Source organism: Nyctereutes procyonoides, unplaced genomic scaffold (assembly GCF_905146905.1).
Source record: "Nyctereutes procyonoides isolate TBG_1078 unplaced genomic scaffold, NYPRO_anot_genome, whole genome shotgun sequence".
Classification (NCBI taxonomy): Eukaryota; Metazoa; Chordata; class Mammalia; order Carnivora; family Canidae; genus Nyctereutes; species Nyctereutes procyonoides.
The window spans coordinates 15,375,202-15,403,053 of NW_026575141.1; the positions used below are offsets into that span (position 1 = coordinate 15,375,202).

At 40.2% G+C, this 27,852-nt stretch overlaps 1 protein-coding gene across 1 annotated transcript; it reads right to left on the bottom strand.

Moving 5' to 3' along the window:
* LOC129498221 (lanosterol 14-alpha demethylase) lies at window positions 1–26,795 on the bottom strand. Its single transcript, XM_055307502.1, has 10 exons — window positions 26,495–26,795; window positions 24,553–24,651; window positions 20,783–20,959; window positions 19,430–19,556; window positions 17,479–17,653; window positions 9,052–9,171; window positions 8,442–8,637; window positions 7,145–7,240; window positions 6,202–6,370; window positions 1–263 (listed from the first exon to the last, which is right to left on the bottom strand). The coding sequence occupies exons 1-10, from the start codon at window positions 26,666–26,668 to the stop codon at window positions 85–87; spliced, it is 1,512 nt and encodes a 503-aa protein (XP_055163477.1). The 5' UTR covers window positions 26,669–26,795; the 3' UTR covers window positions 1–84.
* Window positions 26,796–27,852: the final 1,057 nt, after the last annotated feature.

The following is a 27,852-nucleotide window of genomic DNA, read 5'->3' on the forward strand; positions in this document are numbered from 1 at the left end:
CCAAGAGTTTCATAAACTTCATTCTCTTCAAATGCTTTTGCAGTTTACAGTGATGTTTCACATATTAGTTCCTTGCAGCCTTTTTCATTTTGATCTTCGCTTGTATCGGATAACAGGGTTTTCAGGGGTATGAATCATGGTTGTATAATTCACAGTGGGGAAATATCCATCAGTGAGATCAAATTCATATAAACGAAGCATAGTGGACCAAATTGTCTTGATCTGAACATAGGCAAAATTCTCCCCAATACAACGATGACGCCCTATTGAAAAAAGAAAGTTTTAATAAGAATTAATTGAAATTATTTCTCCCTTCTTTTTACCTGGAGTGATAAATTTGTTTACAGTTTGGATGGACACCAGATATAGAGATAGTATAGGGAAAAGATGACCTATTCTTTTCACATAAAAGAAGAATGTAAAAAAAAAAAAGTAAAATAGTTAATAAAAATCTCAGGAGATTTTCAAAGTTTTTTTATAAGGGAAACAGCACTTGGGTAATTATAATAATGACTCTTCTAATTACTTTTTTGTAAATGTCATCTACCTAAGTTTAAATATATGTAAACTGAAATTTATGATGACAATATACTTTGTGAATGTACTAGAATATTCTTAGCTTCTGTCCTAAGAGAGCCCTAGTTAAAAGTCAGTATGAACCCTTCAATCAAAACTTTAAATGCCAGGGGCACCTGGCTGGCTCAGTCAGAGGAGCATGCAACTCTTGATCTCCAGATTGAGTTCAAGCCCCCTGCTGGGTGTAGAATTACTTAAAAATACCAACTTTAAAAAAAAACAACAAAGGGGATCCCTGGGTGGCTCAGTGGTTTAGCGCCTGCCTTCGGCCAGGGCATGATCCTGGAGTCCCAGGATCCAGTCCCACATCGGGCTCCCCACATGGAGCTTGCTTCTCCCTCTGCCTGTGTCTCTGCCTCTCTCTCTCTCTCTCTCTCTCTCTCTCATGAATAAATAAAATCTTTTTAAAAAATTAATTAAAAAAACTTTAAATGCCATTTCAAAATAATAATGGAAGAAAAAGGGATTTAATAAATCAAAATAGCAACACATGTCAAGATCAAAATTTAAAAGGTTATATATGTGTAAAAACTGACAAGTTGTTTGTAAAATGCATATGGATAAAAAAATACTAATTCAAAAGGATACATGCACCCTAATGTTTATAGCACCATTATCTACAATAGCCAAATTATGGAAATAGCCCAAGTATCCATCAATTGATGAATGGACAAAGAAGACACACCAAAATGGACTATTACTCAGCCTTAAAAAAAAATGAGGTCCTGATATTTGCAATGACCTGGATGGAGCTAGAGAGAGCTAAGCAAAATCAGAGAAAGACAAATACCATATGATTTGACTCATATGTGGAATTTAAGAAACAAGCAAAGGAGGAAAAAAGAGAGAAACCAAGAAACAGACTCAATTATAAAGAACAACATGATTATCAGAATGGAGGTGGGTGGGGAATGGGAGAGAGAGGTGATGGGGATGAAGGAGTGCACTTTGTGATAAGCACCGAGTGTTGTACAGAAGTGCTGAATCACTATATCATGAACCTGAAACTATTATTACACTGTATGTTCACTAACTGGAATTCAGAAAGTTTATTTAAAATGCATATGAAGGAATCCCTGGGTGGCGCAGCGGTTTGGCGCCTGCCTTTGGCCCAGGGCGCGATCCTGGAGACCCGGGATCGAATCCCACGTCAGGCTCCCAGTGCATGGAGCCTGCTTCTCCCTCTGCCTGTGTCTCTGCCTCTCTCTCTCTTTCTCTGTGACTATCATAAATAAATAAAAAAAATTAAAAAAAAATAAAATGCATATGAAAATGCAAAGGAGGACCTAGGATATCCAGAGCAGTCTTAGGAAAAAAAAAAAAAGTTGGAAGACTTAAATTGATTTCAAATCTGACTTCAGTGCTAACTAACGGTACAGCAACTCCGATACTGTGGTTTGTAATAAATATATATTTGCTCTTTCTCCCATACTTGGCACAGAGCTCCTCAAACAGCTTGGAATTTCTTACATGAAAGGAGCAATAAAGAAGCAAGAAGTTTTTGTTATTCATAAAAGCCCCCTTCAACCACACTTGGAGTTTGTTAATGAGGGGACTTTTGGAAATCCCCTTAGAGTAAGTAGGGCCTGGCTGCCAGGGGAACAAACCATGTGATTAAAGGGTTAGAACTTTTAGCCCCAGCCCCTGACCTTCTTGGAAAGAAGGAGAAGGGGCTGGAGATTGAATTAATCATCAATGATTTAATCAATTGTGTCTACAATATGAAGCCTCCACTAAAAATCCTATAGTATGGAAGGATTGAGAGGTAGCATTCGGAGACCTTTCCTGCTTGGTGAACATATGGAGGTACTGGGAGTGGGGCATACCCAAAGGACATGGAAGCTCTGTGCCCCTTCCCCCATACCTTGCCCTATGCATCTCCAATCAGGTCTTCCTGAATTGTATCCCCTCCTTTGTAATAAACTATCAATCCAGTAAATAAACTGCTTTCTGAGTTCTGTGAGCCATTTTAAGAAACTGTGGAACCCCAAGGAGATCAAGAAAACCTCTGGTTTATAGCTCACTGGTCAGAAAAACAGGAGACAATCTGGATTTGCAATTGGTATCTCAAGTCATGGGAGGGCAAGAGGGAATCCTGTGGGACTAAGGCCTTAACCTATGGGGTCTGTGCTAACCACAGTTGGGTAGTATCATAACCAAGTTGAAATTGTGGGTATCCACAGAGAATTGGTGTAGGAAAAACACCCAAATATTTGGTGATCAGAAATGTTGTCAAGTGTTCTAAGTGAGAGTGGGTTTTTTTCTTTCACAGCAACCAAGACAATGCAGTCGTGCACAGGGCTCAAGAAATAGAGCGACAAAAAAAAAAAAAAGTAGAGCGACAGACTACAGCAAACAGCCAAGACATACTTTTATGGTTATCTGATTATCAACAAAGGCACTAAATAAAGCAAACCAATGGAAAAAAAAAATCTTTTCAACACATAGTGTGGAATAACCATTTATCTAACATAAAAAAAAAAAAAAGCGGGAGTGGGGAGTATCTGGGTGGCTCCATCGGTTAAGCATCTGCCTTTGCTCAGGTCATGATCCCCAGGTCCTGGAATGGAGCCCAGCATTAGGCTCTGCTCAGAGGGGAGCCTGCTTCTCCCTCTGCCCCTCCCTCACCTTGTGTGCTCTTTCTCTTGCTATCTCTCTTTCTAGTAAATACAGTCTATTAAAATAATTTTAAAAACAAAAAAAAGCCTTAATTCCTGTCTCACACCAAACTCAAACACTAATTCCAGATGATCATAGACCTAAACATAAATGTTAAAACCATGTCTTCACAACTTGGGGCCAGGCAAAGGATTTAGATAGGACCAAGAACCAACAACAGTTTAAAAAAATCAATAAATTAGATTTGAATGAGGTTATTTGTCAAAACAATATTGACTTAAGATTTGAGTATTTCATTTGTAAAACATTACACCAAAACAAAAATACTGAACTGCAGTTAATTATATACTTGGAAAAAATTCAGGGAGACATACACTGATGTAGACAGTCTACTTTGAAATGCACCTGAAGAAGGGAGAAGAAAAAGACTCCTAACTCTGGGAAACGAACTAGGGGTGGTAGAAGGGGAGGAGGGCGGGGGTGGGGGTGAATGGGTGATGGGCGCTGAGGGGGGGCACTTGACGGGATGAGCACTGGGTGTTATTCTGTATGTTGGTAAATTGAACACCAATAAAAAATTAATTTATTAAAAAATAAAAAAATAAATGAAATGCACCTGAAGTAAATGGATTGATGGATAGATATGTGATAAAACAAGGATAAAATGTTAGTGGCAGAATCTAGATAATAGGTATATCAATGTTCACTATAAAATTCTTCTGACTTTGAAGTTTTTTTATTAAAATGGGGAAATTTTAATAAGATAAAATATAATTCATATATTTTTAATAAAAGATTATATATAAAAGCCAGAGAAACAAATTTGATAAAAGATGGTATCAGAAATGTTTAAGCCAGAAAGAACTAATACCTTCCAATCTTTTTGGCCTACTAAAACCTCATAAGGTAGTAAGCTCAGTAACAAAGGATGGCTTTTCAGGGAATACCAAAAGATCAAGCCAAATTATTGGAATTGAAAAAGGCCTTGCTAAGCCTTGGTTTCCGTTTCTGAAAAGTGAATAAGACAGTCCCTTCCTGATAGTGTGGTTGTGAAGATTAATAGGGAAAAAATTAACCAAAAAATGCTTATTATTAGCACAGTGTTTGTGTGGCCTATAAATGCTCTTACTTCTAGGAGCTCTATTTAAGAAGGGTGTTTACAAGCCATTCCATGTTCAAATATAACAACTAAGGAGAGGCTTGGCTTACAGGGAGATTAGTTAGAGAATTATGTTAATAGCAGGAAATTAGAAGAATCCTAAGGACAAATTAATAGGAAAATGGATAAATTCTGATGATTCATATAAGGTAATATTATGAAAATGAGTAAGCTACATGCTATATGCACGAAAACAGAAAAAACTACAGAAAGTAATGATTAAAGAAATTGGACACACTGAACCTGATGATCAAATGGGGTAGAAGAGTATCCCCCTCCCAAAATTCATGTCCACTCAAAAATCAGACTTTGCAGATATAATTAGTTAAGATGAAGTCATACCCAGGTTAGGGTAAGCCCTAAGTCCAATGCTGGTGCCCTTCAAAGAAAGACATGCGAGGACTCAGGCACCCATAGGACAGACGGCCAGTGAAGATAGTGGTCAGAGTGATGTAGCTACAAGCCAAGGAATGCCAAAGGCTGTCAAGAGCCACTGAAAGCTAGGAACAAGCAATGAAAGACTCTCCCCTAGAGCCATGAGGGAGAACAAGGTCCTTCCAACACCTTGATTTCAGACTTCCGGGCATAAATGTAGGGGAATAAATGTCTTTTGTTTTAAGTCATCTAGTTTGTGGGAGTTACAGTAGCCCTAGGAAATTAGCACAATGATGACAGATTTGAGGGAATGTTATATCTTCTATTCAGATAGCTCAGAGATACACAGTATAAACTTCAGAGAATGTAATTAGGGGATGTTAAACACAATGGGATGTTAAAAGGAAACAGATTACAGCTTTTTGTTTTTTTAAGTAGACTTCACACCCAACATGGGGCTTGAACTCATGACCTTGAGACCAAGAGTCATGTGCTGTACTGACTGAGCCAGCCAGGCACCCCCAGATGATGGCTTTAATGTAAGTTTTTTAAAATGGGAGCTGCCATAGAAGGTAACTGAGCAATCTATTACCTAAAAAAGTTCAAGTGGAATCCAGGTAATTACCAGATTAGAAATGATTCTTCTTTGGGGCAGATTTTGGACCACAGAACTAATGCCCCTTCCAACTGTTTGAACAATCTACAACTCCTTTAAATGTAATGTTATATACTATATTATTAAATTTATTTATCAAAGTTACTACGATCTAAAGTCCCTAAAGGATTTTATACTTTCCTTTACGTGTAGAAAAAGCGTGATCAATAACAAAAAAGTTGTGCCACTTAAAATCTCTTTGGAAAGACTAAAGTCATAAAATATAGTTTAATCTGTAGAGTACCAATGAACAGAGAAATTATTGCAGGAACAAGGGTCTCCCTGTGTAATTTAAGGATCTTAATTGAAATGCAGAAGTTTGCAAACCTATGCAAGACCTGCCCAAATTTAAAGACCATTTTATCTTAAGGATACAGCGAACCAAAAAGTTGACTAACAATCCATAAAAGCTTCAATTTTAACAAGACTGCTTTTGCTCTTTTCTGAAACACTGATAATCTGTTATCTTATTTAGCCTTAAATAATTGACTAAATGGTGTGCTAACTCCACTGGTTCTTTAAAACAATTCACAGAGCTTTAAATACTACTATAAGGGAAAATAGGGTGGGCTATAAAAAATTAACCCTGATAAAACTAAATTGGTAAGAAGGTAATAGAGCATTATATAAGGATTCACAAAACTATTTCCTTTAGTACAAATAGTTTTTCCAACTTGGCAAAGTTTATACTCCTACAAATGTTTACAGGAATGTCCCTATAAGGAAAGATATTTATAAATAAAATTCATATAGATTATTTTGACAGACATAAATATATTATCAGAACAAACATTTCAAATGTAAAATGGTATCTTACCAGCTCCAAATGGCACGTAAGCAAACTTCTCTCCTGATGCTGGATTGTCCTGCAAGTACCGATCAGGATTAAAGTCCAGACGTTCTACCCATGAGTCTTTAAGTCTTTGGTTGACAGTGGGAGAAACACACACCTGATGTCCTGGAGGAATGGTATACCCTGCAACGGTCTAGAAATCAAAGCAACACGTTTCATTTTTTTTTAAAGATTTTACTTATTTATTTATGAGAGACCCAGAGAGAGAGGCAGAGACATAGGCAGAGGGAGAAGCAGGCTTCCCAAGGGGAGCCTGATGCAGGACTCGGTTCCAGGATTCCAGGATCATGACCCGAGCCAAAGGCAGACGCTCAACCATTGAGCCACCCAGGAGTCCCAACACATTTCATTAGGTAATACAAAAATATTCTACCCAATAACCAGACCATTGTGTAATAAAGCATTGACACACATGTGATATATGTATATTTAAAAATTAGCTAGATGATAGGCCAGCTAAAAATTATTTTAACTCAAGATGATTTTCAAGTGACCCAACATTGGGCTGGAAATTTTAAAAAGATATAAATGCCTCAGAGGTAGCATAGGGATATCAAGGAGCCTTTCACAATCTAATTTATGTAGTTCCATACTATCAGAATTTTTAACAAAACATGCTTTTTTTTTTTTAAGCCAGGAAAAAAATACACTATCATTTTTAAAACCCTAATTGTTAAGTAAAAATGCAGGGAACAGATTAGCACATATACTCTCTAATTATATAAAAAATAGTTATATAAATAGAATATGTAATTATATATCAGAGTTAGAATATATAAAACTATAATTATGTAGAAACAATTATTCTACTTGCTTAATTTTAAAAATCCTCCTTGCTGTTATATTTCTTCTTCTTGATAAATAAAAACTGAGGGCATGGAAGGGGAGCTCTAACCAAGAGACTCACCTGAGGAGTTTTGGCCATTCTCATCATGGTCATTATAGGAGGCCGAAGTCTTAATGTTTCTTTTATACAGCGATCTAGTAAATTTAAATCCTTCAGCTAAAAAGGGAAAATATTTCCTGAGTTTTACAAATATTTAACTTACTTAAACAATATGCAATATTACTTAAACTTCTGGGTTATAAAATAGATTATATTCTGGTAGGAGTGCAGAGGTCACTGGTTTGGCATCTGAGATTATCTTGTTCTATTACTACATGGTCAACAGGGGAAAGAGGGCAAGTAAGAGAGATAATCACCCTCACTATAGCATAGTAATAAGGGCCTGCAAAGATTCATTTGTCTAAAAAAGGAAAAACGTTAGCAAAGATTATGCTACTACATGGATAAATATGAAAACATGGTAAGCAAAAGAAGCCGGTCATAAAAGACCACATATTGTTATGATCCCGTTTATATGAAATGTCCAGAATAAGGCAAATCCATGCAGACAAAAGGTAGATCAGTGATTGCCGGGGACAGGGGAAATGGAGTGTGACTGATATGGGGTACCAGCTTTCTTTTGGAAGTGATTTAAATGTTCTAAAATTGTGATGGTTCTCACAATTCTGAATATATCAAAAAAGAGTAAATTATACACTCTAAATGGACTGTTCTATAGTATGTAAATTATGTATCAATTAAGCTATTATTTTAAAAGTTATAAAATCAGAAATGAAAGAGACATCACTGCTGACCTTACAGAAACAGTAAGGATTATAAGAGAATACGATAACAATTATAAGCCAATGAGTTAGGTAACCTAGATGAAAATGGACAAATTTCTAAAGGATACAAACTAAAGACTCCAGAAGAAACAGAACATATGAAAAGATGTATAACAAGTATCAACTTCCCACAAAGAAAAGCACAGACTCATATAGTTTCACTGGTGATCTCTAACCAGACATATAAGAAACAATATCAACCCTTCACAAACTCTTCCAAAAAAATAAAGAGGAGGGAACACTTGTACACTCATTCTATGAGACCAGCATTACTGTGTACCAAAACCTGTCAAAGACCTCATGATTAAACTACACATCAATATCCCTTATCAACATGGATGCAAAAATCCTAGCAAACTGAATCCAACATTAAGACATTTCAGGGAGGGCTATGGGCAATTTTCTAGAAATAAAGAAGCTAAGCAATTTAATCGATAGTAAACAGAGTATCTCAAGTTATCCCCTTTAAAAACTAGCCACTCATTAAATACTCAAAGTCATAAAGCAGCAATGAAAATAAAAATGCAACAAACCTGGTCATAAGTTAAAGGAGGCAGATGTTCTCCACAGACTGTTTTCTGTTCTAAATAACATTTGTCTTGAAGTGTTTTGTCTCTGGCCAAGAAGAAGCCCATCCAGGCACTAGTAGTTGAGGATGTATGCTGCCCTGCCAAGAGCAGTCCAATAAGCATGCCTGCCACTTCGTCATCTGTCAAAGGACGCCCATCCCTATGGAATGAATCACACACAAATTTAACATTTTGGCAGACCCATTTCATGCCTTCACATTTAAATAAAGGGTCTAAGTGAATAAATTTTTCAAGTTTAACAGTCTCTTGCATTTGCCCATCACAAGTGAGAATTTTTTTCCCTTAGGGAACAGAGGTGGACCAAAGAAAAGTAGGATTTTCATTACAAAGGACACTGTTCCAGTTTGTCAGCAGAGCTTTCCCCATGCACGGTCTTGGGGCTCCAGGCAGGCACGGGACCCCAGTAATTCGAGTCTCATCCATTTAATAAGCCCACAGCTCATAGCTACTAATTTTGTCAGTATCACTATTTTTTGACTGAATATATTATTTAAGCACATTTTAATGTGTAATTTCCTGTTTCAGCTTAACATATGATCTGAGCAGCTCTTACTTGTAAGTAGAATCTAGTAAAGTTTGGAGAATATCATCTATTTTTTCTTCTGACTGTCTGCGCTTCTGGATTGCTTTGTAGAAAATATTCTTGATCTCTCGGTGAGCTCTGTCCCTGCGTCTGTCATTCAAAGATGAAAATGATTAAAAAACAATGTCATACTTTCTGGCATTAGACTCATTTTGAAAATAACCAGGACCTAGCTTAACGCAACCTTATTTAACAACTTCAATGACTCTGAAACAATGGACAGAAACCTCAGAACCAAAAGGAAAAAAAAATCCAAAAAAATCTTAGTTAGAAATTTCTAGGGTCCTTAAAGGCAAGAAATGTGGGGAGGAGGGGCAAGACGGCGGAAGAGCAGGGTCCCCAAATCACCTGTCCCCACCAAGTTACCTACATAACCTTCAAATCATCCTGAAAATCTAAGAATTCGGCCTGAGATTTAAAGAGAGACCAGCTGGAACGCTACAGGGAGAAGAGTTCGCGCTTCTATCAGGTAGGAAGACGGGGGAAAAAGAAATAAAGACACAAAAGGCCTCCGAGGGGGAGGGGCCCGCGAGGAGCCGGGCTGAGGCCGGGGCGAGTGTCCCCAGGACAGGAGAGCCCCGTCCCGGAGGAGCAGGAGCTGCACCAACCTTCCCGGGCGGAAAGGGGCTCGCAGGGAATTAGAGCAGGACCCAGGAGAGCGGGGATGCCCTCGGGCTCCCCGGGGACACTAACAGACACCTGCGCCCCGGGAGAGTGCGCCGAGCTCCCTAAGGGCTGCAGCGGGCACCGCGGGGCCGGAGCAGCTCGGAGGGGCTCGGGCGGCGGCTCCGCGGAGGGGGCTGCGGGGCGGGAGCGCGAATCCCACAGCCCAGGCCCCGGAGCACAGGGCGCCGGGACACAGCCCAGGATCCGGCCTCCCCCGGGACAGGCAGAGGCCGGGAGGGCCCAGGACAGCAAGGACGCTCCTGCCCCGAGCTGAGCAGATCAGCGGCCCCGCCCCGGAGCCTCCAGGCCCTGCGGACGGAGAGCCCCGTAGTTCCTATGGAGGCTGAATCCAGGCTTCCAGAGCTGCCATAGCCACTGGGGCTGTTCCTCCTGGGGCCTCACGGGGTAAACAACCCCCGCTGAGCCCGGCAGCAGGCAGGGGCAGAGCAGCTCCCCCAAGTGCTAACACCAGAAAATCAGCACAGCAGGCCCCTCCCCCAGAAGACCAGCTGGACGGACCAGTTCCAGGGGAAGTCAAGGGACTTAAAGTCTACAGAATCAGAAGATACTCCCCCGTGTTTTTTTTTTTTTTTTTCTTTTTGATTTCTGATTGCTTCCCCCACCCCCTTTTTTTCACCTTTCTTTCTTTTTCTTTCTCTTTTTCTTCTCTTTTTTCCTTTTTTTTTCTTCTTTTTCTTTTTCTCTTTTCTTTCCTTCTCTCTCTCTTTTTTTTTCCTTTTCCAAATACAACTTGTTTTTGGCCACTCTCCACTGAGCAAAATGACTAGAAGGAAAACCTCACCTCAAAAGAAAGAATCAGAAACAGCCCTCTCTCCCACAGAGTTACAAAATCTGGATTACAATTCAATGTCAGAAAGCCAATTCAGAAGCACTATTATACAGCTACTGGTGGCTCTAGAAAAAAGCATTAAGGACTCACGAGACTTCATGACTGCAGAATTTAGATTCAATCAGGCAGAAATTAAAAATCAATTGAATGAGATGCAATCCAAACTAGAAGTCCTAACGACGAGGGTTAACGAGATGGAAGAACGAGTGAGTGACATAGAAGACAAGTTAATGGCAAAGAGGGAAACTGAGGAAAAAAGAGATAGACAATTAAAGGACCATGAAGACAGATTAAGGGAAATAAATGACAGCCTAAGGAAGAAAAACCTACGTTTAATTGGGGTTCCCAAGGGCGCCGAAAGGGACAGAGGGCCAGAATATGTATTTGAACAAATCCTAGCTGAAAACTTTCCCAATCTGGGAAGGGAAACAGGCATTCAGATCCAGGAAATAGAGAGATCCCCCCAAAAAATCAATAAAAACCGTTCAACACCTCGACATTTAATAGTGAAGCTTGTAAATTCCAAAGATAAAGAGAAGATCCTTAAAGCAGCAAGAGACAAGAAGTCCCTGACTTTCATGGGGAGGAATATTAGGGTAAGAGCAGACCTCTCCACAGAGACGTGGCAGGCCAGAAAGGGCTGGCAGGATATATTCAGGGTCCTAAATGAGAAGAACATGCAACCAAGAATACTTTATCCAGCAAGGCTCTCATTCAAAATGGAAGGAGAGATAAAGAGCTTCCAAGACAGGCAGGAACTGAAAGAATATGTGACCTCCAAACCAGCTCTGCAAGAAATTTTAAGGGGGACTCTTAAAATTCCCCTTTAAGAAGAAGTTCAGTGGAACAATCCACAAAAACAAGGACTAAATAGATATCATGATGACACTAAACTCATATCTGTCAATAGTAACTCTGAACGTGAACGGGCTTAATGACCCCATCAAAAGGCGCACGGTTTCAGACTGGATAAAAAAGCAGGACCCATCTATTTGCTGTCTACAAGAGACTCATTTTAGACAGAAGGACACCTACAACCTGAAAATAAAAGGTTGGAGAACCATTTACCATTCAAATGGTTCTCAAAAGAAAGCAGGGGTAGCCATCCTTATATCAGATAAACTAAAATTTACCCCGAAGACAGTAGTGAGAGACGAAGAGGGACACTATATCATACTTAAAGGATCTATCCAGCAAGAGGACTTAACAATCCTCAATATATATGCCCCGAATGTGGGAGCTGCCAAATACTTAAACCAATTATTAACCAAAGTGAAGAAATACTTAGATAATAATACACTTATACTTGGTGACTTCAATCTAGCTCTTTCTACCCTCGATAGGTCTTCTAAGCACGACATCTCCAAAGAAACGAGAGCTTTAAATGATACACTGGACCAGATAGATTTCACAGATATCTACAGAACTTTACATCCAAACTCAACTGAATACACATTCTTCTCAAGTGCACATGGAACTTTCTCCAGAATAGACCACATACTGGGTCACAAATCGGGTCTGAACCGATACCAAAAGATTGGGATCATCCCCTGCATATTCTCAGACCATAACGCCTTGAAATTAGAACTAAATCACAACAAGAAGTTTGGAAGGACCTCAAACACGTGGAGGTTAAGGACCATCCTGCTAAAAGATGAAAGGGTCAACCAGGAAATTAAGGAAGAATTAAAAAGATTCATGGAAACTAATGAGAATGAAGATACAACTGTTCAAAATCTTTGGGATGCAGCAAAAGCAGTCCTGAGGGGGAAATACATCGCAATACAAGCCTCCATTCAAAAACTGGAAAGAACTAAAATACAAAAGCTAACCTTACACATAAAGAAGCTAGAGAAAAAACAGCAGATGGACCCTCCGCCCAGCAGAAGAAGAGAGTTAATTAAAATTCGAGCAGAACTCAACGAAATTGAGACCAGAAGAACTGTGGAACAGATCAACAGAACCAGGAGTTGGTTCTTTGAAAGAATTAATAAGATAGATAAACCATTAGCCAACCTTATTCAAAAGAAGAGAAGAAGACTCAAATTAATAAAATCATGAATGAGAAAGGAGAGATCACTACCAACACCAAGGAAATACAAACGATTTTAAAAACATATTATGAACAGCTCTAAGCCAATAAATTAGGCAATCTAGAAGAAATGGACGCATTCCTGGAAAGCCACAAACTACCAAAACTGGAGCAGGAAGAAATAGAAAACCTGAACAGGCCAATAACCAGGGAGGAAATTGAAGCAGTCATCAAAAACCTCCCAAGACACAAGAGTCCAGGGCCAGATGGCTTCCCAGGGGAATTCTATCAAACGTTTAAAGAAGAAATCATACCTATTCTACTAAAGCTGTTTGGAAAGATAGAAAGAGATGGAGTACTTCCAAATTCATTCTATGAGGCCAGCATCACCTTAATTCCAAAACCAACAAAGACCCCACCAAAAAGGAGACTTACAGACCAATATCCCTGATGAACATGGATGCAAAAATTCTCAACAAGATACTAGCCAATAGGATCCAACAACACATTAAGAAAATTATTCACCACGACCAAGTAGGATTTATCCCCGGGACACAAGGCTGATTCAACACTCGTAAAACAATCTATGTGATTCATCATATCAGCAAGAGAAAAGCCAAGAACCATATGATCCTCTCATTAGATGCAGAGAAAGCATTTGACAAAATACAGCATCCATTCCTGATCAAAACTCTTCAGAGTGTAGGGATAGAGGGAACTTTCCTCGACATCTTAAAAGTCATCTATGAAAAGCCCACAGCAAATATCATTCTCAATGGGGAAGCACTGGGAGCCTTTCCCCTAAGATCAGGAACAAGACAGGATGTCCACTCTCACCACTGCTATTCAACATAGTATTGGAAGTCCTAGCCTCAGCAATCAGACAACAAAAAGACATTAAAGGCATTCAAATTGGCAAAGAAGAAGTCAAACTCTCCCTCTTCGCCGATGACATGATACTCTACATAGAAAACCCAAAAGCCTCCACCCCAAGATTGCTAGAACTCATACAGCAATTTGGTAGCATGGCAGGATACAAAATCAATGCCCAGAAATCAATGGCATTTCTATACACTGAGACTGAAGAAAGAGAAATTAAGGAGTCAATCCCATTTACAATTGCACCCAAAAGCATAAGATACCTAGGAATAAACCTAACCAAAGAGGTAAAGGATCTATACCCTAAAAACTATAGAACACTTCTGAAAGAAATTGAGGAAGACACAAAGAGATGGAAAAATATTCCATGCTCATGGATTGGCAGAATTAATATTGTGAAAATGTCAATGTTACCCAGGGCAATTTACACGTTTAATGCAATCCCTATCAAAATACCATGGACTTTCTTCAGAGACTTAGAACAAATTATTTTAAGATTTGTGTGGAATCAGAAAAGACCCCGAATAGCCAGGGGAATTTTAAAAAAGAAAACCATATCTGGGGGCATCACAATGCCAGATTTCAGGTTGTATTACAAAGCTGTGGTCATCAAGACAGTGTGGTACTGGCACAAAACAGACACATAGATCAATGGAACAGAATAGAGAACCCAGAAGTGGACCCTGAACTTTATGGTCAACTAATATTCGATAAAGGAGGAAAGACGATCCACTGGAAGAAAGACAGTCTCTTCAATAAATGGTGCTGGGAAAATTGGACATCCACATGCAGAAGAATGAAACTAGACCACTCTCTTACACCATACACAAAGATAAACTCAAAATGGATGAAAGATCTAAATGTGAGACAAGATTCCATCAAAATCCTAGAGGAGAACACAGGCAACACCCTTTTTGAACTCGGCCACAGTAACTTCTTGCAAGATACATCCACGAAGGCAAAAGAAACAAAAGCAAAAATGAACTTTTGGGACTTCATCAAGATAAGAAGCTTTTGCACAGCAAAGGATACAGTCCACAAAACTAAAAGACAACCTACAGAATGGGAGAAGATATTTGCAAATGACATATCAGATAAAGGACTAGTTTAAAAATCTATAAAGAACTTATTAAACTCAACACCCAAGAAACAAACAATCCAATCATGAAATGGGCAAAAGACTTGAAGAGAAATCTCACAGAGGAAGACATAGACATGGCCAACATGCACATGAGAAAATGCTCTGCATCACTTGCCATCAGGGAAATACAAATCAGAACCACAATGAGATACCACCTCACAAAAAAAAAAAAAAAAAAAAAAAAAAAAGAGATACCACCTCACACCAGTGAGGATGGGGAAAATTTTTTTTTTTTTTTTTTTTTTTTAATTTTTTTTATTTACGATAGTCACACAGAGAGAGAGAGAGGCAGAGACACAGGCAGAGGAGGATGGGGAAAATTAACAAGGCAGGAAACAACAAATGTTGGAGAGGATGCGGAGAAAAGGGAACCCTCTTACACTGTTGGTTGGAATGTGAACTGGTGCAGCCACTCTGGAAAACTGTGTGGAGGTTCCTCAAAGAGTTAAAAATAGACCTGCCCTACGACCCAGCAATTGCACTGTTAGGGATTTACCCCAAAGATTCAGATGCAATGAAACGCCGGGACACCTGCACCCCGATGTTTCTAGCAGCAATGTCCACAATAGCCAAACTGTGGAAGGAGCCTCAGTGTCCATCAAAAGATGAATGGATAAAGAAGATGTGGTTTATGTATACAATGGAATATTAGCCATTAGAAACGACAAATACCCACCATTTGCTTCAACGTGGATGGAACTGGAGGGTATTATGCTGAGTGAAGTAAGTCAATCGGAGAAGGACAAACAGTGTATGTTCTCATTCATTTGGGGAATATAAATAATAGTGAAAGGGAATATAAGGGAAGGGAGGAGAAATGTGTGGGAAATATCAGAAAGGGAGACAGAACATAAAGACTCCTAACTCTGAGAAACGAACTAGGGGTGATGGAAGGGGAGGAGGGCGGGGGGTGGGGGTGAGTGGGTGACAGGCACCGAGGGGAACACTTGACGGGATGAGCACTGGATGTTATTCTGTATGTTGGTAAATTGAACACCAATAAAAAAATTAATTTATTAAAAAAAAGCAAGAAATTTGTCCTAATAGATGTATTCTTAACATACTCTCTTTGTTCTTTTTTTTTTTTTTAAGATTTATTTATTTATTTATTTATGATAGACACACACAGAGAGAGAGAGGCAGAGACACAGGCAGAGGGAGAAGCAGGCTCCATGCTGGGAGCCCGACACGGGAATCGATCCCGGAACTCCAGGATAGCGCCCTGGGCCAAAGGCAGGTGCCAAACTGCTGAGCCACCCAGGGATCCCCCTACTCTCTTTTTTCTAACGAAAGGTCTAGAACAAGACTTGTGATTATTCCTTTAGAATCACTTTCCATTTAACAGAAAGCAAAATACTCCTTTAAATTAATGAAATTCCCATTTTAACCAAATTAATTCTTGTAGAAGATGGAGAGTCATTCTGGTTTTCTTAGAAGACTCAGGATTTTTTTAAAAAAAAAGAAGAAGAAGATTCAGGATTTGAATAAACCTAGGATTTATTTAGGATGATAAACATCTAGGATTTAGAACATGACTACAGTATACAGGATTTGATTCTACTTTTCATTTTCTGAGACACCATGGTTTTGTTGGGGGCAAAAATACTAGTAGAGTCAGAAAACAAACTTTAGGTGCCCAAACCTTACCTTTAGAGTACGATGCTCACTAGGTAACAAACTATACTAACAGTACTATAAGTGTTTTACAAAATGAATTACCCACTTTGACCTCCTGCAAGGTCGATGCTCTTATGCTCAATCCACAGGCAGCTGCATAGTATCACACAGCCAGAAAGCAGTGGAGCTAACATTTAAAACCAGGCAATCTGACTACCTAGCCCCTTCCTAACTAACTAACTTCCTAACTAAGCCTTCCAATACAAATTGCTGCCCTGCTGTGTTTGTAAGACTGTTACTGAGGATCAACTGAGATAATGTGGGCAGAAGAGGTTTATCAATAAGAACACAGCAGTGCCAGGAAAACATAAGGCCTGTTTAAGAAAGGGAATTGAATAACTGGGAAAGGTCTATCATATCAAGCTCAGGAATTTCTGACTTCATCCAGGAGATAGACAAGGTAAAAACAGGCTTGTTGCACATTTCTGGAGAACCTACTACAGGCTATGGATGAAAGCATTTTGAAAACTGGAAAGCTCCTTACAAAGAATTATGAATCCAAAGAATTCCAGAGAATCTCTCCTGGCTTTCCCTTTTTCTCCCCTTCTTTATCCTGTAACTATATAGAAATAGCAGAAATAGAAAGAAAAGGGAGTACCAATTTAATTCTTCCCCATCTCTCACCTGAACATAAATGAATCAAAAGATACAGAAAGCCCACTAACTATGCAAAATACTAAATTATATGTTGAGTCTTGTAAGCAATATTTCTTTGTATCAGATGGTCCCTGCCCTTACAGAAATCACAGTATAGTTGTAAGAAAACAAAGAGAAAATTAAAGGCACTAATACTTCAAAACAAATTCACAGTATACTATAAAACAGTAAAATATTTTCAAATAAGTACATAGAGGGGTATCACTTCTAGGTAGAGTCCAGAGACTTTCCTGAGTAGAAGGAATATGTGAGATTAGTAGGTTTTAAATTAGAACAGCTAGACAACAAATTACCTCTTTAATAAACTGAAATTTAGCTTAAGTGAACTCACTATATAAAGAACACCCGTCTTGAATTCTTATAGAAGCATGGGGGGTCATAATCTCCCCTAATTTGTCTCTTTTATGTTTATCTTTTATCTCTGTTCACGCAAAGCATACCAACACTACAGCAATTCTACAGTTAAATAAGCAAGTATAGTTTCTTTATCCATACCTGAAACTAGGCAAGGGAAGCCAGCCTGGCAGCAGCCAGGCTGCATGGCTAAACCCTCCATCCAAATCTGCATACAGTTGTGCCACTTTCTCATTGAGTTGACTTCTGATTTCCTTGCCATGTAAACAATGGCTAGCTGTTAAAATTATGAGCTCCGAAAGAGCTTCAAACAAATCTAGAAGAAAAAAGATCATTCCCATTACTATTGCCAAATATTCTCTGGAAATTTTCTGCTTTCTCAGACATAGAAGTATTACAAAGGAAAACAATAAAAACTCAAGAATCAACAAGATCCTGTTTGTATCCTCAAAAAAAAGCCTAGACAGACAGATATGGACACAACAAAGAGGAACAAAAAACTCCTAATGGAAAGCATCCCTGGAGAGCCAAAATAGAGGCCACAAAGGCATCTCTAAACCTCACTCATGACTCTTCAACTTGAAAAGATAAATTGGAAATAAAAATGAATATAGTGAGGGGCGCCTGGCTGGCTCAATAGAGCACATGACTCTTGATCTCGGGGTCATGAGTTCGAGCCCTGTATTGGGTAGAGAAATTACTTAATATTTGTAAAAAATGAAGATACAGGAGTCCCAACTCACAGTGTAACAAAAGCAGTAAATTGGTTATTTAATGTATACAAGGTGCTTCCCAAGGTATAGCAGTCTAAAAACTGGAGAACGGATTATTTCCCAGGTCAAAAGCAGGAAGACCAGGAATAAAATTTGAAGTCTTGCTTGACTATATATAAAAGAAAACTGTAGCTAATTACCAACTGGTATATCCCAAACAGGAGACAAATGCATCAGGGAAGCACATTTGGATGACATTTAAAAGTCATAAAAATTACCCTGTTAATATCTTATTATTTAATTCTGTGTTTGCCAAATGAACTTCCAATTATCACCTGGCTTTCTAATTAGATTTACCAATGAAGTTTAGCAAATTCTGGTGATCTCAGTGCTGTAACTTTGTCTCATTTGCACTTATTTAGAGGCATTTTAGTTTTACATCAGGTTCTTATATAGCTAGAAATATGTCACATCAGCTTCAGTAAATAAAAAATAAAATCAAGTTTCTGGATCTTTTATAGAAACTGAAGACCACACCCATAACATGGGGACCTATACAGAGGTCTTGATGCCCTGTAGGCAAATGTTGCTTTCTGCTTTGAGCTGGCAATTTTCCCTGAAAGGAACACTTATTGTCCAATATAAAAGATGGATTCACATAAATATCCAAGGACAATCAAGTTATACTCATTATACTCTCTACATAATGCAAGAAAGCATATATTTGGTGACAGAGTAAAACCTATGTATTTAAATTTACCTTTTTCATGAAATAAGTATCAAATAAATAGGGTATTACATACAAAATTAAATCATTTAGACTTTTACTTGCCCACGGAGGTTAAAAAAGTTATTTACTGTCTTAAAATGACCATGCAAAAAGTCTTAACATTCAGTTTATTTCAAAATTTAATTATGAATCATTTTTATATTATTTGTACAAATGAGCTGAATAACATGCACGTTAATTAGCCCATTTTAAAGTTGTCCTAAGTGAACAGCAATAATCACTTCCTCTTAGAGGTTTTTTTTTTTTAAGATTTATTTATTCATGAGAGACACAGAAAGAGAGGCAGAGACACAGGCAGAGGGAGAAGCAGGCTCCACACAGGGAGCCCGACGAGGGACTCAATCCTGGGACTCCAGGATCACACCCTGGGCCAAGGGCAGGTGCTAAACCGCTGAACCATCCAGGGGTCCCCTCTTAGAGGTCTTTTAAACTGTGTGGTTATCAAAACATTCTTTCCATTAAGGCTATGGTGGTTTTACATACGCTGCATGTTTTTCATTACACATATACATGTATTCTTATATTTGTAGTCATAAAAAAAAAACCCAGAAATATTAGAACAAATGCAAAAACAAAACAGTTTGCTTACTTTTTTCTCCACTTTCTCCCCAACTTTGAAAGTATTCCTTTGTTTCTTTCTCGATTATAGAAACGTGCTGTCTAAAGTGGGCTATATTAAGGCCACTTTTTAGCATTTTCTTCTGCTCCAAAAAAACCTTGAAAATATTAACAGTATAATACCAACCATTAAGACACAATTTTGTTTTATCACAAGATTCACATGGGTTATTAGAACTCTGTAACACTCAAAGAAAACAATATTCTGAAAAAAGATATTGAAAATAAAAATAGTAGAAGGATTTTTTAAAACTATACCACACATGGGAAACAGAGCATTTACATGGATGTGAAGTAACATGTAGAGAGATACCTGGTATTCAGGACCTTAACTAATGATAATTAGGAATTCCACTGCCTTTCCTTCCTACACATGCTTTTTCCCACTCCTGACCCCAGGGCTTCCCTTTCCTATCCTGTTATCTTCTGGCATCTCAACCCAACCCAGATACCAACACAATCCCTCAAAGGTTCATTATGCTTCCATATTATTTTTATCCTATTTCACATATTCTCCTATTCCATTACCAAGCAAGTATCATTCCTCTCCCTATCTTCCTGAAGTTTAATGAGAATTCAATATAGTTTGACTGAAATAAATTCACACTAAGACAACTAATGGTCTTAACCCCTTGGGACATTTCTATTTTAAGAATCTGATCAGCAGTGTGAGAAAATGAACAGATACATCTGACCATAGGGATTTTTCAGGGCTCTTGCTTTTAGCCTTGAGGAGCCATTCATTCCCCTACACCTCCCTCATCTCCAGAAATAACACATGATGTCAACCCTTAACTGCTACAGTAGGATACCAGGTAATGTGTGGTATGATCTCAGCCAGAGCCCACACCAAGCAATTGAACCAAAGATTTCATTTGTTTTACATCAATTTGCAGCACTTTAATATCTGACTTTAGGAGGGGAAAAGAAATCACACAAACTTCTAAAGCCAATAAACTCTAGCTCAAAAGAGCTCTTATGCTAGAATTTCAGGCAGGACTGTAGCCGTAGGAGGCCCTTCCAAAATATAAGGGGATTTTCTTGTTACCCACTCGACTCAAATTCCAAACGCTAAGTTATCATTGATTCTATTTCTTTGTACAGGAAATCTTTAAAATTGCTTAGCCCATGCCTGCAGCTATAAAATAGAATACTCATTCTTTGTCAGTTCCCCAGAGCTTTTCTTCTTCTAAATGTCTCATTCTTCAGATTTTAGAATCAAAGAATCAATTGTTTCTACATTCTAAATGTACAATATTATACTACTAGCTTTAACTATTATGTTATAGGTTTGTCTTTCTTGAACATTAACAGTGTCACCTACTGGATTAGGCACATCATATGCAACTCCCTTCCCAAACACAGGTGTTGTCAGACGACTGTAGACATCTTCTGCATTCAGGTCTTCATTTTTACTATTAAAAAGCAGTGCAGCAGCATCACTCCCCAGAAGGTAAGTAAATGTCTTGCCCACCATGGTAAAACTAAATACAGGTCCATACTAAAGAAAGAAAAGTAGCCATAGTGATGATACTGAAAAATATGTACCACTAAAAGAAACACTAATTTCTTAATTCACAAAAAATTTCTGAAAATTAAAACATGCATAAACCTAATGCAATTATTCACCTAGTCTTTGTCCAAATTCATAATTATTTTCATCCAGTTGCAAATGAAATATAAATTTTTTATTCTTTTTTCAGTTTATACTGAAAATATTTTCTATCCTTTACACCAACCTCATAATTCTTTTTTTAAAGATTTACTTATTTGACAGAGAGAGAGAGTGAACACAAGCAGGATGAGTGGGAGAGGGAAAGCAGGCTCTCTGACACAGGGGTTGATTCCAGGACCCTGGGACCATGACCTGAGCCGAAGGCAGATGCCCAACCGACTGAGCCATACAGGTGCCCCAGACATCATAATTTTAATAGTTATTCTTTTATTACTGGACATATGGGTGATATGTCAATTCTTTACTAATTAGGTATAATTATGCAATGAGTATCTCTGAGAATATAGATATTCCCCCCTTGGTTAAAGATCAATTTATAGAAGTCACCAAAGGTAATGACCTTTCTTTCCTATTGTACTTACTATGTAAAGACATCAGAAATTTAGTTACCAGTTTACTACTATCTCATCAATACTGAATAATTTAATTTTTAATTTTTTGTTAATCTGGTTGGGTGGTAAATGCTTTACCTTGCAGTTTTTGATTATTATTAAAGAATAATATAAAGGGTATAATTGTGAACAAAAATACCATCCTTGACTCATGTAACTTAGTCTATTGAAAAAGACACAACTTAATCTAATAATCATATCAACAAATGTAAAATTGCAAATGTGACAAGTATTATGGGAAGGAAAGCAACTCTGTGATAAGAGAACTGATAAAAAGGAGACCAAAGAGAGGAAGGCCACCTGAGCTGATGAGCAGCGGTCGCATGCGTAAAGATCTGCATGGGGGGGTGGGGTGGATGGAGGATGAGATAAGAGCTGAGTCTGCAGGGCCTAGATCACGCAGAGTCTCATAAGCCATATTCAAGAAGTATTTTCCTTACAAGCAATGGAAAGCCATAGAAGATTTTAAACTGCATGGGAGAGACACACTGACATATGCATATTTAAAAGAAAAATCCCTCTGGCTGCCATATGGAGGAAAGAGGAACAGGAGCAAAAGGAATGTCAGAGGACCAGTTAGAGCCTCTTGCAGCAATCTGATAATGAAAACTTGCCACGTGGTAATGATGGGGCAGAAGCAGATGGATACTGAATTATTTTGGAGAGAGAATCTGCAGATGGCAATGGATTAAGAGACAGAGCAAAGTATCAAGAATGAATCCTAGGCTTCTACAAAACAGAAAAGTGGTAAAAAGAGAAAACAGGGCAACCAGGATTAGGGAAAAAAAAAACAAGGGTTAGACTTCAGAAATGTTGACTAACAGGTGCCTTAGACAATTCAGAATCATGTGGAAGTTGGGACAATCCAGATCTGGGGATCAGAGAACAGACCTGAGCCAGAGACATTAATTGGGGTGTCTGGTAACTGTAGCTGCAGGTTAGAGATGAGATCACCTGGGAAAGGCCAAGGACCAAAGCTCCATTAACCCCAATAATAAATGGCCAGGCATGAGCCCATTAATGAGTTAGAGAAAAAGCAATCAAAAAATAGGAGGGGAAATGAGAGAAGCCACATTTAAGGAGGAGGGAGAGATCACCAGTGACAAATACAGCTGAGGAGTCAAGCTCATTGAACTAGGACATGATGCTCATTAGTGAAGTGGCTGACAGACTCGGGTGGACAGGAGATGTGGAAATAGAGACTGTAAATACAGAAAACTTGCTGAAGGGGGAGGGACCTGAAAGAAGACTGAGTAGTCTGGTCTTTTTAAATGAGTGACTTTTAAATTTTTTTCAGAGAAAATAGGAAAGATCCAGTTGAGAGAAGTCACTACAGAAAGAAGAAATTATAGCCTAAGGTTCCTGAGACCAAAGATGCATTGAGACTTTAACCTCCAAAAGGCAGCAAGATAGTGTAATAAAACCAACATGATAGCACCTAGTGAGCTCAGAGCACAAGATTCTGAGATTCACACCCCAGCTCCTCCACCTGTTAGCTGTTGTGACCTTGGTCCTACAGTAAAAGAACTTAACTTCTCTGTACTTCAGTTTCCCTCATCCATAAAATAGAAATAGTAATAGTACCTACCATTATCAAGATTAAATATATATCATATCCATGAGGACTATGGCTGTATATATAGATATTATAAATATATTAAAGTGTGTTGGCCATAGTAAACATTACATGTGATTTATTATTATTGTTGTTGTTGTGTTGTTGTTATTTTCATTAAAAACACAGACTCAGAAATCAGACTGTGTAAATCCTGGGTCGGCCACTAGCCAGTAGTGAGCCCAAGAATAAATTATATAACCTGTTTCTCAGTTTTATCATCTATAAAATGGATATACCTGAAAGGATTTTTGTGGAACTTCAGTAAGATAATCAATGTAAAGCACTAAGTACCAGCACAAAGTGTTTTATAATTAGTGTAACAAGAAGAAAAGAGAATGCATGTTTGAAAGTAGGAGCACAAGAGAGTTCTCTTTGGATGGTTTTGTATCTCTAAAGAGGAGAAAAAGTTGTCTCCTTTGATAGAAAGATAGAAGACTCAGGAGTTTAAAAAAGTGAAGGTTTAAATTGTCTTTATGGGGAGTGGAAAGTATACCAACCATACTTTAGCATAATACGATTGCTGAGTGGTGTTCAAAGTTTGTTCAGGTCAGGAAATCATGAAATTAGGAAGGAACTAATCTGGTGCAAGGAAGAAGAAAACAAGAAGAAAAACCCCTCCAAGGCTGGAGCTTTACCAGGTAAGCAAAATGAAAAGATCCAGGGGCAAGGAAATATATGGTATCAGCCAAAGTATAACTGAAATAATGGATGACAGTCCCAAACTGGAAAAAAAAGGAAAGTAAAGAACAGAGGCTAATAGATCAAAAGAAAGTAAATGAGACAATGGACTAGAATATCTAATGAGGTCAAAGCATGGTTCTAAAGGAAGGACAAGAGGCAAGCCTGGAAAAGAAGATGTGGTCTAACAATAAAGTGTCTAAATTTATATTGGGCGCTGAAATAGTTAAGAGTGATGACAATTCACAGTGGGACTGTGGAATAAATGGCTGAATTAGTATCAAAAAGCTCATTAGAAAAAAGAGGGGGAAAAAAAAAAGAGGGGAAAGATCTGAATTGCCACAGTATCACATGGGTCATCCAAGTGAAACTGAAGTCAGAGATATATGTAGAGTAGGTTAGAAAATCCCACAGGTGATTGGTTAAGAAAAAGAAGGGTCAGTCAGTTATCAATTTTAACTATGACTAGTAAGTACAGTGAGATCACCCAGGACATGGGATTGGTTAAGAGAGTCTCCAAGACCCTTCCAGCTCTTAGAGGAGCAGCTCCAATTTAATCAGTTTCCTATACTGGGGGATAAGCATAAGATCGCACTGTTTTTAGTGTTCTGCCATCCAAAAAAAGTTTGAAAAGCACTAATTTTTCTTCCTGTATTATTTGGAAGACTTACCTTTTCATATGCATTTTCTAGGAATTCAATTGGACTTTTCCCAAATGCTATAGCATGTCCAAGGAATGGAATTGGAGAGAAAATGTATGGTGGACTTTTCTGCAAGAAAAAACAAAAAATTTGGGGTTCACATTTCATTTTGAGAGAAACCCAACTTAATTTCATGAATAAACAAATGAAATTTACCACTAATACTAAAAAGTTACTAAAAAATAAAGCATCAACAGTAACTTAACAGCCAAACTGCATATATCATAGGAGAGGACAATAGTAAAAAGAGTAGAAACTCAAAACATCATTTAAGATAAATGACTACACAAACACAAAGTATTGAAATTACACATGCTGAGCACTGTCCAGAATATGTCCAATATTATTTACTGGTGGCTCTAGGCAACTTTCTTAACCATTAGCAGGATGAAAAACCAGGAAAATCAAACTATATTGTCTTGACCACTACCGTTCACAATTTTAGTTCCAGAATCTTGCCTTAAAAAGGTATAAAGAAGGTACAGAAAAAGACAGTGATTTGAGGTATAGAAAGACATGAAACGTTCAAGAAGCTACATTTATCAGGAAACAGGACACATCTCATCCACAGATTTTATTTTTTATTTTTTAAGTAGGCTCCACACCCAGGAAGGGGCTTGAACTCACCACCCTAAGATCAAGACCTGAGCTGAGAAGGGAGAAGAAATGTGTGGGAAATATCAGAAAGGGAGATAGAACATAAAGACTTCTAACTCTGGGAAATGAACTGGGGGTGGTGGAAGGAGAGGAGGGCAGGGGGTGGGGTGAATGGGTGACGGGCACTGAGGGGGACACTTGACGGAATGAGCACTGGGTGTTATTCTGTATGTTGGTAAATTGAACACCAATAAAAAAATAAAAATAAAAAATAAAAAAATAAAAAAAAATAAAAGACCTGAGCTGAGATGAAGGGTGGGATGCTGAACCACCACCCAGCACCCCTCATCTACTGGTTTTAGAGAGTAAATCAGCTCTGGAGGAAATCCCTAGCACTCACTTTTATATAAAAGGTACTTTAGATGTCCCAGGTTTTACAAACTACTTGGTCAATAGTTTCTACATTCCATTGTCAGTGAAAGGGCAGTTTTAAAAGCTACTTGGTGTTGGCTGGTTAAGAACACATTCATCAGGGGATCCTTGAGTGCCTCAGCGGGTTAGCGCCTGCCTTTGGCCCAGGGCGTGATCCTGGAGTCCCCAAGTCCCGCATCAAGCTCGCTGTGTGGAGCCTGCTTCTCCCTCTGCCTGTGTCTCTGCCCACCCCCCACCCACGGCCCTGTGTCTATCATGAATAAAGAAATAAAATCTTAAAAAAAAATACATTCATCAACTACATTAGGTAAGTATGAAGCTAATGGTCAATAAAGACACTAAATTAAAGAAACTGATACTTCGTTAGCATCATAAGAAGGGACAGTCCCTTCACTCCCACACTACCAAACACCCCCCCCCTTCGTATTGATATAAGTCACCATTAGGGGCAATACTACAGCCCACAGGACACTGGACCAAGATGACGGCCACCAGGGCCGCAGCTGCCGATGGTTGTACCACCACTGTGGTGGCCAGTACAGCCACCAGGGCGCTCAAGCCACAGCCACCAATCTGGCCACGGCCATCAGGGGCCCCAGCACCTTGGCCAGCACAGCCGTCCCTAGGACCACGAATGCGGCAAGCACGACCCCCACGACCACACGCGGCCACCGCCGGAACCGCGACAGACTACAGGGTCCCCCCAGCACCCAGGCCAGCAAGGCCAAGGCAGCCGCGACCGCCACAAGCAGCAGAGCTGCAGCCGCCTCCCAGTCCCCAGTGTGCCCACCGCCGCCGCCCAGCTGAGCACTGCTGAGGTCCCCTCTCCCCCTAGCCCTTAGGCCTCGGTGGCCGCTGCCCGAACTCCCTGGGGTGCACATACCGCCCCGGCAGGCAGGGGGGCCAGGTGGCCGACTGCGAGGCGAATCAGGTAGACTAGGCCAAGCGTGAAGGCGCAGGCGATTAGCAGCATGGATAGGAGGTTGCCGCCGGTCACCCGCTCCATCGCCTGCCCCAGCACCGACCCGCCCGCCTGCAGTAAGCCCAGCAACATCATCCTGACCGCGGAGCAGCCGCTACAGCTCGCCAGAGACGCTGGAGGCCGAGGTCGCCGCCGCCCCTCCGAACAGACGGAGCGAGTGAAGCCGGCTGATGGGCGTCCGCAAGCGGCCCCGGCCCCCAGGTCTCCTACTAAACCCAGTCCCACCCCCCACTCTCGGCTCCCACGCGCGCCACCCGGCGCGTCACCGAAGGGGGCGGGGCCTGGTGCTGGCCACGCCCCCTAGCTGGCCTCCGTACTGCCGAGGTCTCCTTACGCCAGGACCGAGGCCCTGAAGAAGCAGGGGGCACCTATGGTACGGGTGGCTCAGAGACAGAAGAGAACGAGAGTTTAAGAGGCGACGACCGCCTGAGGATCGCGGGCCGCCGGAGCCTGCGTGCCCTGGGTGCGGGGCACCCCCCGCGGCGCCGGGACCCGGCGGGCGGAGGGATCTCCGAGCGAGGTCTGCGAGGGGCCGGCGGCGGCGGCGGCGCGCTCTGTGATTGCACCGCTCGCGCGTGAGGTGATCTCAGCTTATGTGGCGTCAGCCGGCCCCGCGGCTGGAGCGCCGCCCCCCGCCCCCCGCCCCCCGCCCGGGCTCGCGAGCCGCGGCGCCTCAGCCTCTCAGGGCCCGCGCGTCCGGGTCCCCGGCCTTGGAGAGCCGGCCGCGTAGTCGGCGAGAGGGGAGTGTGAAAGACGCCGTCTGCACACTGAAGGGTGGGACGAGGAGGTCAGTCCCGTGCCACCCCAATTAAAACCAGTCTGACAGGATTAAGTACACGGCATAAAGGTAACAAATCGTGGTTGTTGTCTGGATCATACGGAAACAGGTTTTCCGCAGTGAATTTGTCTCTTACAGGCCGTCGCGACTCTTGGAGGCCACATTCCCAGGAACGGCCCTGAACTCTGGCTAGGAAGGTTGTAAAGCGGAAGTTCAGTCCTACAGGTACAGTCACTTAGCCACTCGCTCCTGTGGTCGCAGATAAGCATGCATACATAAAGACTACCTAGTTTAGTTCTCTTACTCCTCTCGCGAGCTCCCCACCATGTTCCTGTATTTAATGGATCACCGTGAAGAGCTACGTGTTGTGCTAGGTAGGCTCTGGGGGCGCGGGCCGGGGCGTGGGGAGGCGGGCAGACACAGCACTGCGTGAGGAAACCACAGGGCCCTCCGGCGGCAGGGAGCAGGGGAATCTAACTGC

What these genes read in the sequence shown, in the direction of transcription:
- LOC129498221 (XM_055307502.1), bottom strand. Translation starts at nt 26,668, where the DNA reads ATGATGTTGCTGGGCTTACTGCAGGCGGGCGGGTCGGTGCTGGGGCAG. An exon ending in CTCCTTTAACTTATGACCAG is followed by an intron (nt 7,241 to 8,441) that starts GTTTGTTGCATT and finishes TTCCCTTTTTAG; the next exon opens with CTGAAGGATTTAAATTTACT. An exon ending in TTACGTGCCATTTGGAGCTG is followed by an intron (nt 264 to 6,201) that starts GTAAGATACCAT and finishes TTTTTTCAATAG; the next exon opens with GGCGTCATCGTTGTATTGGG.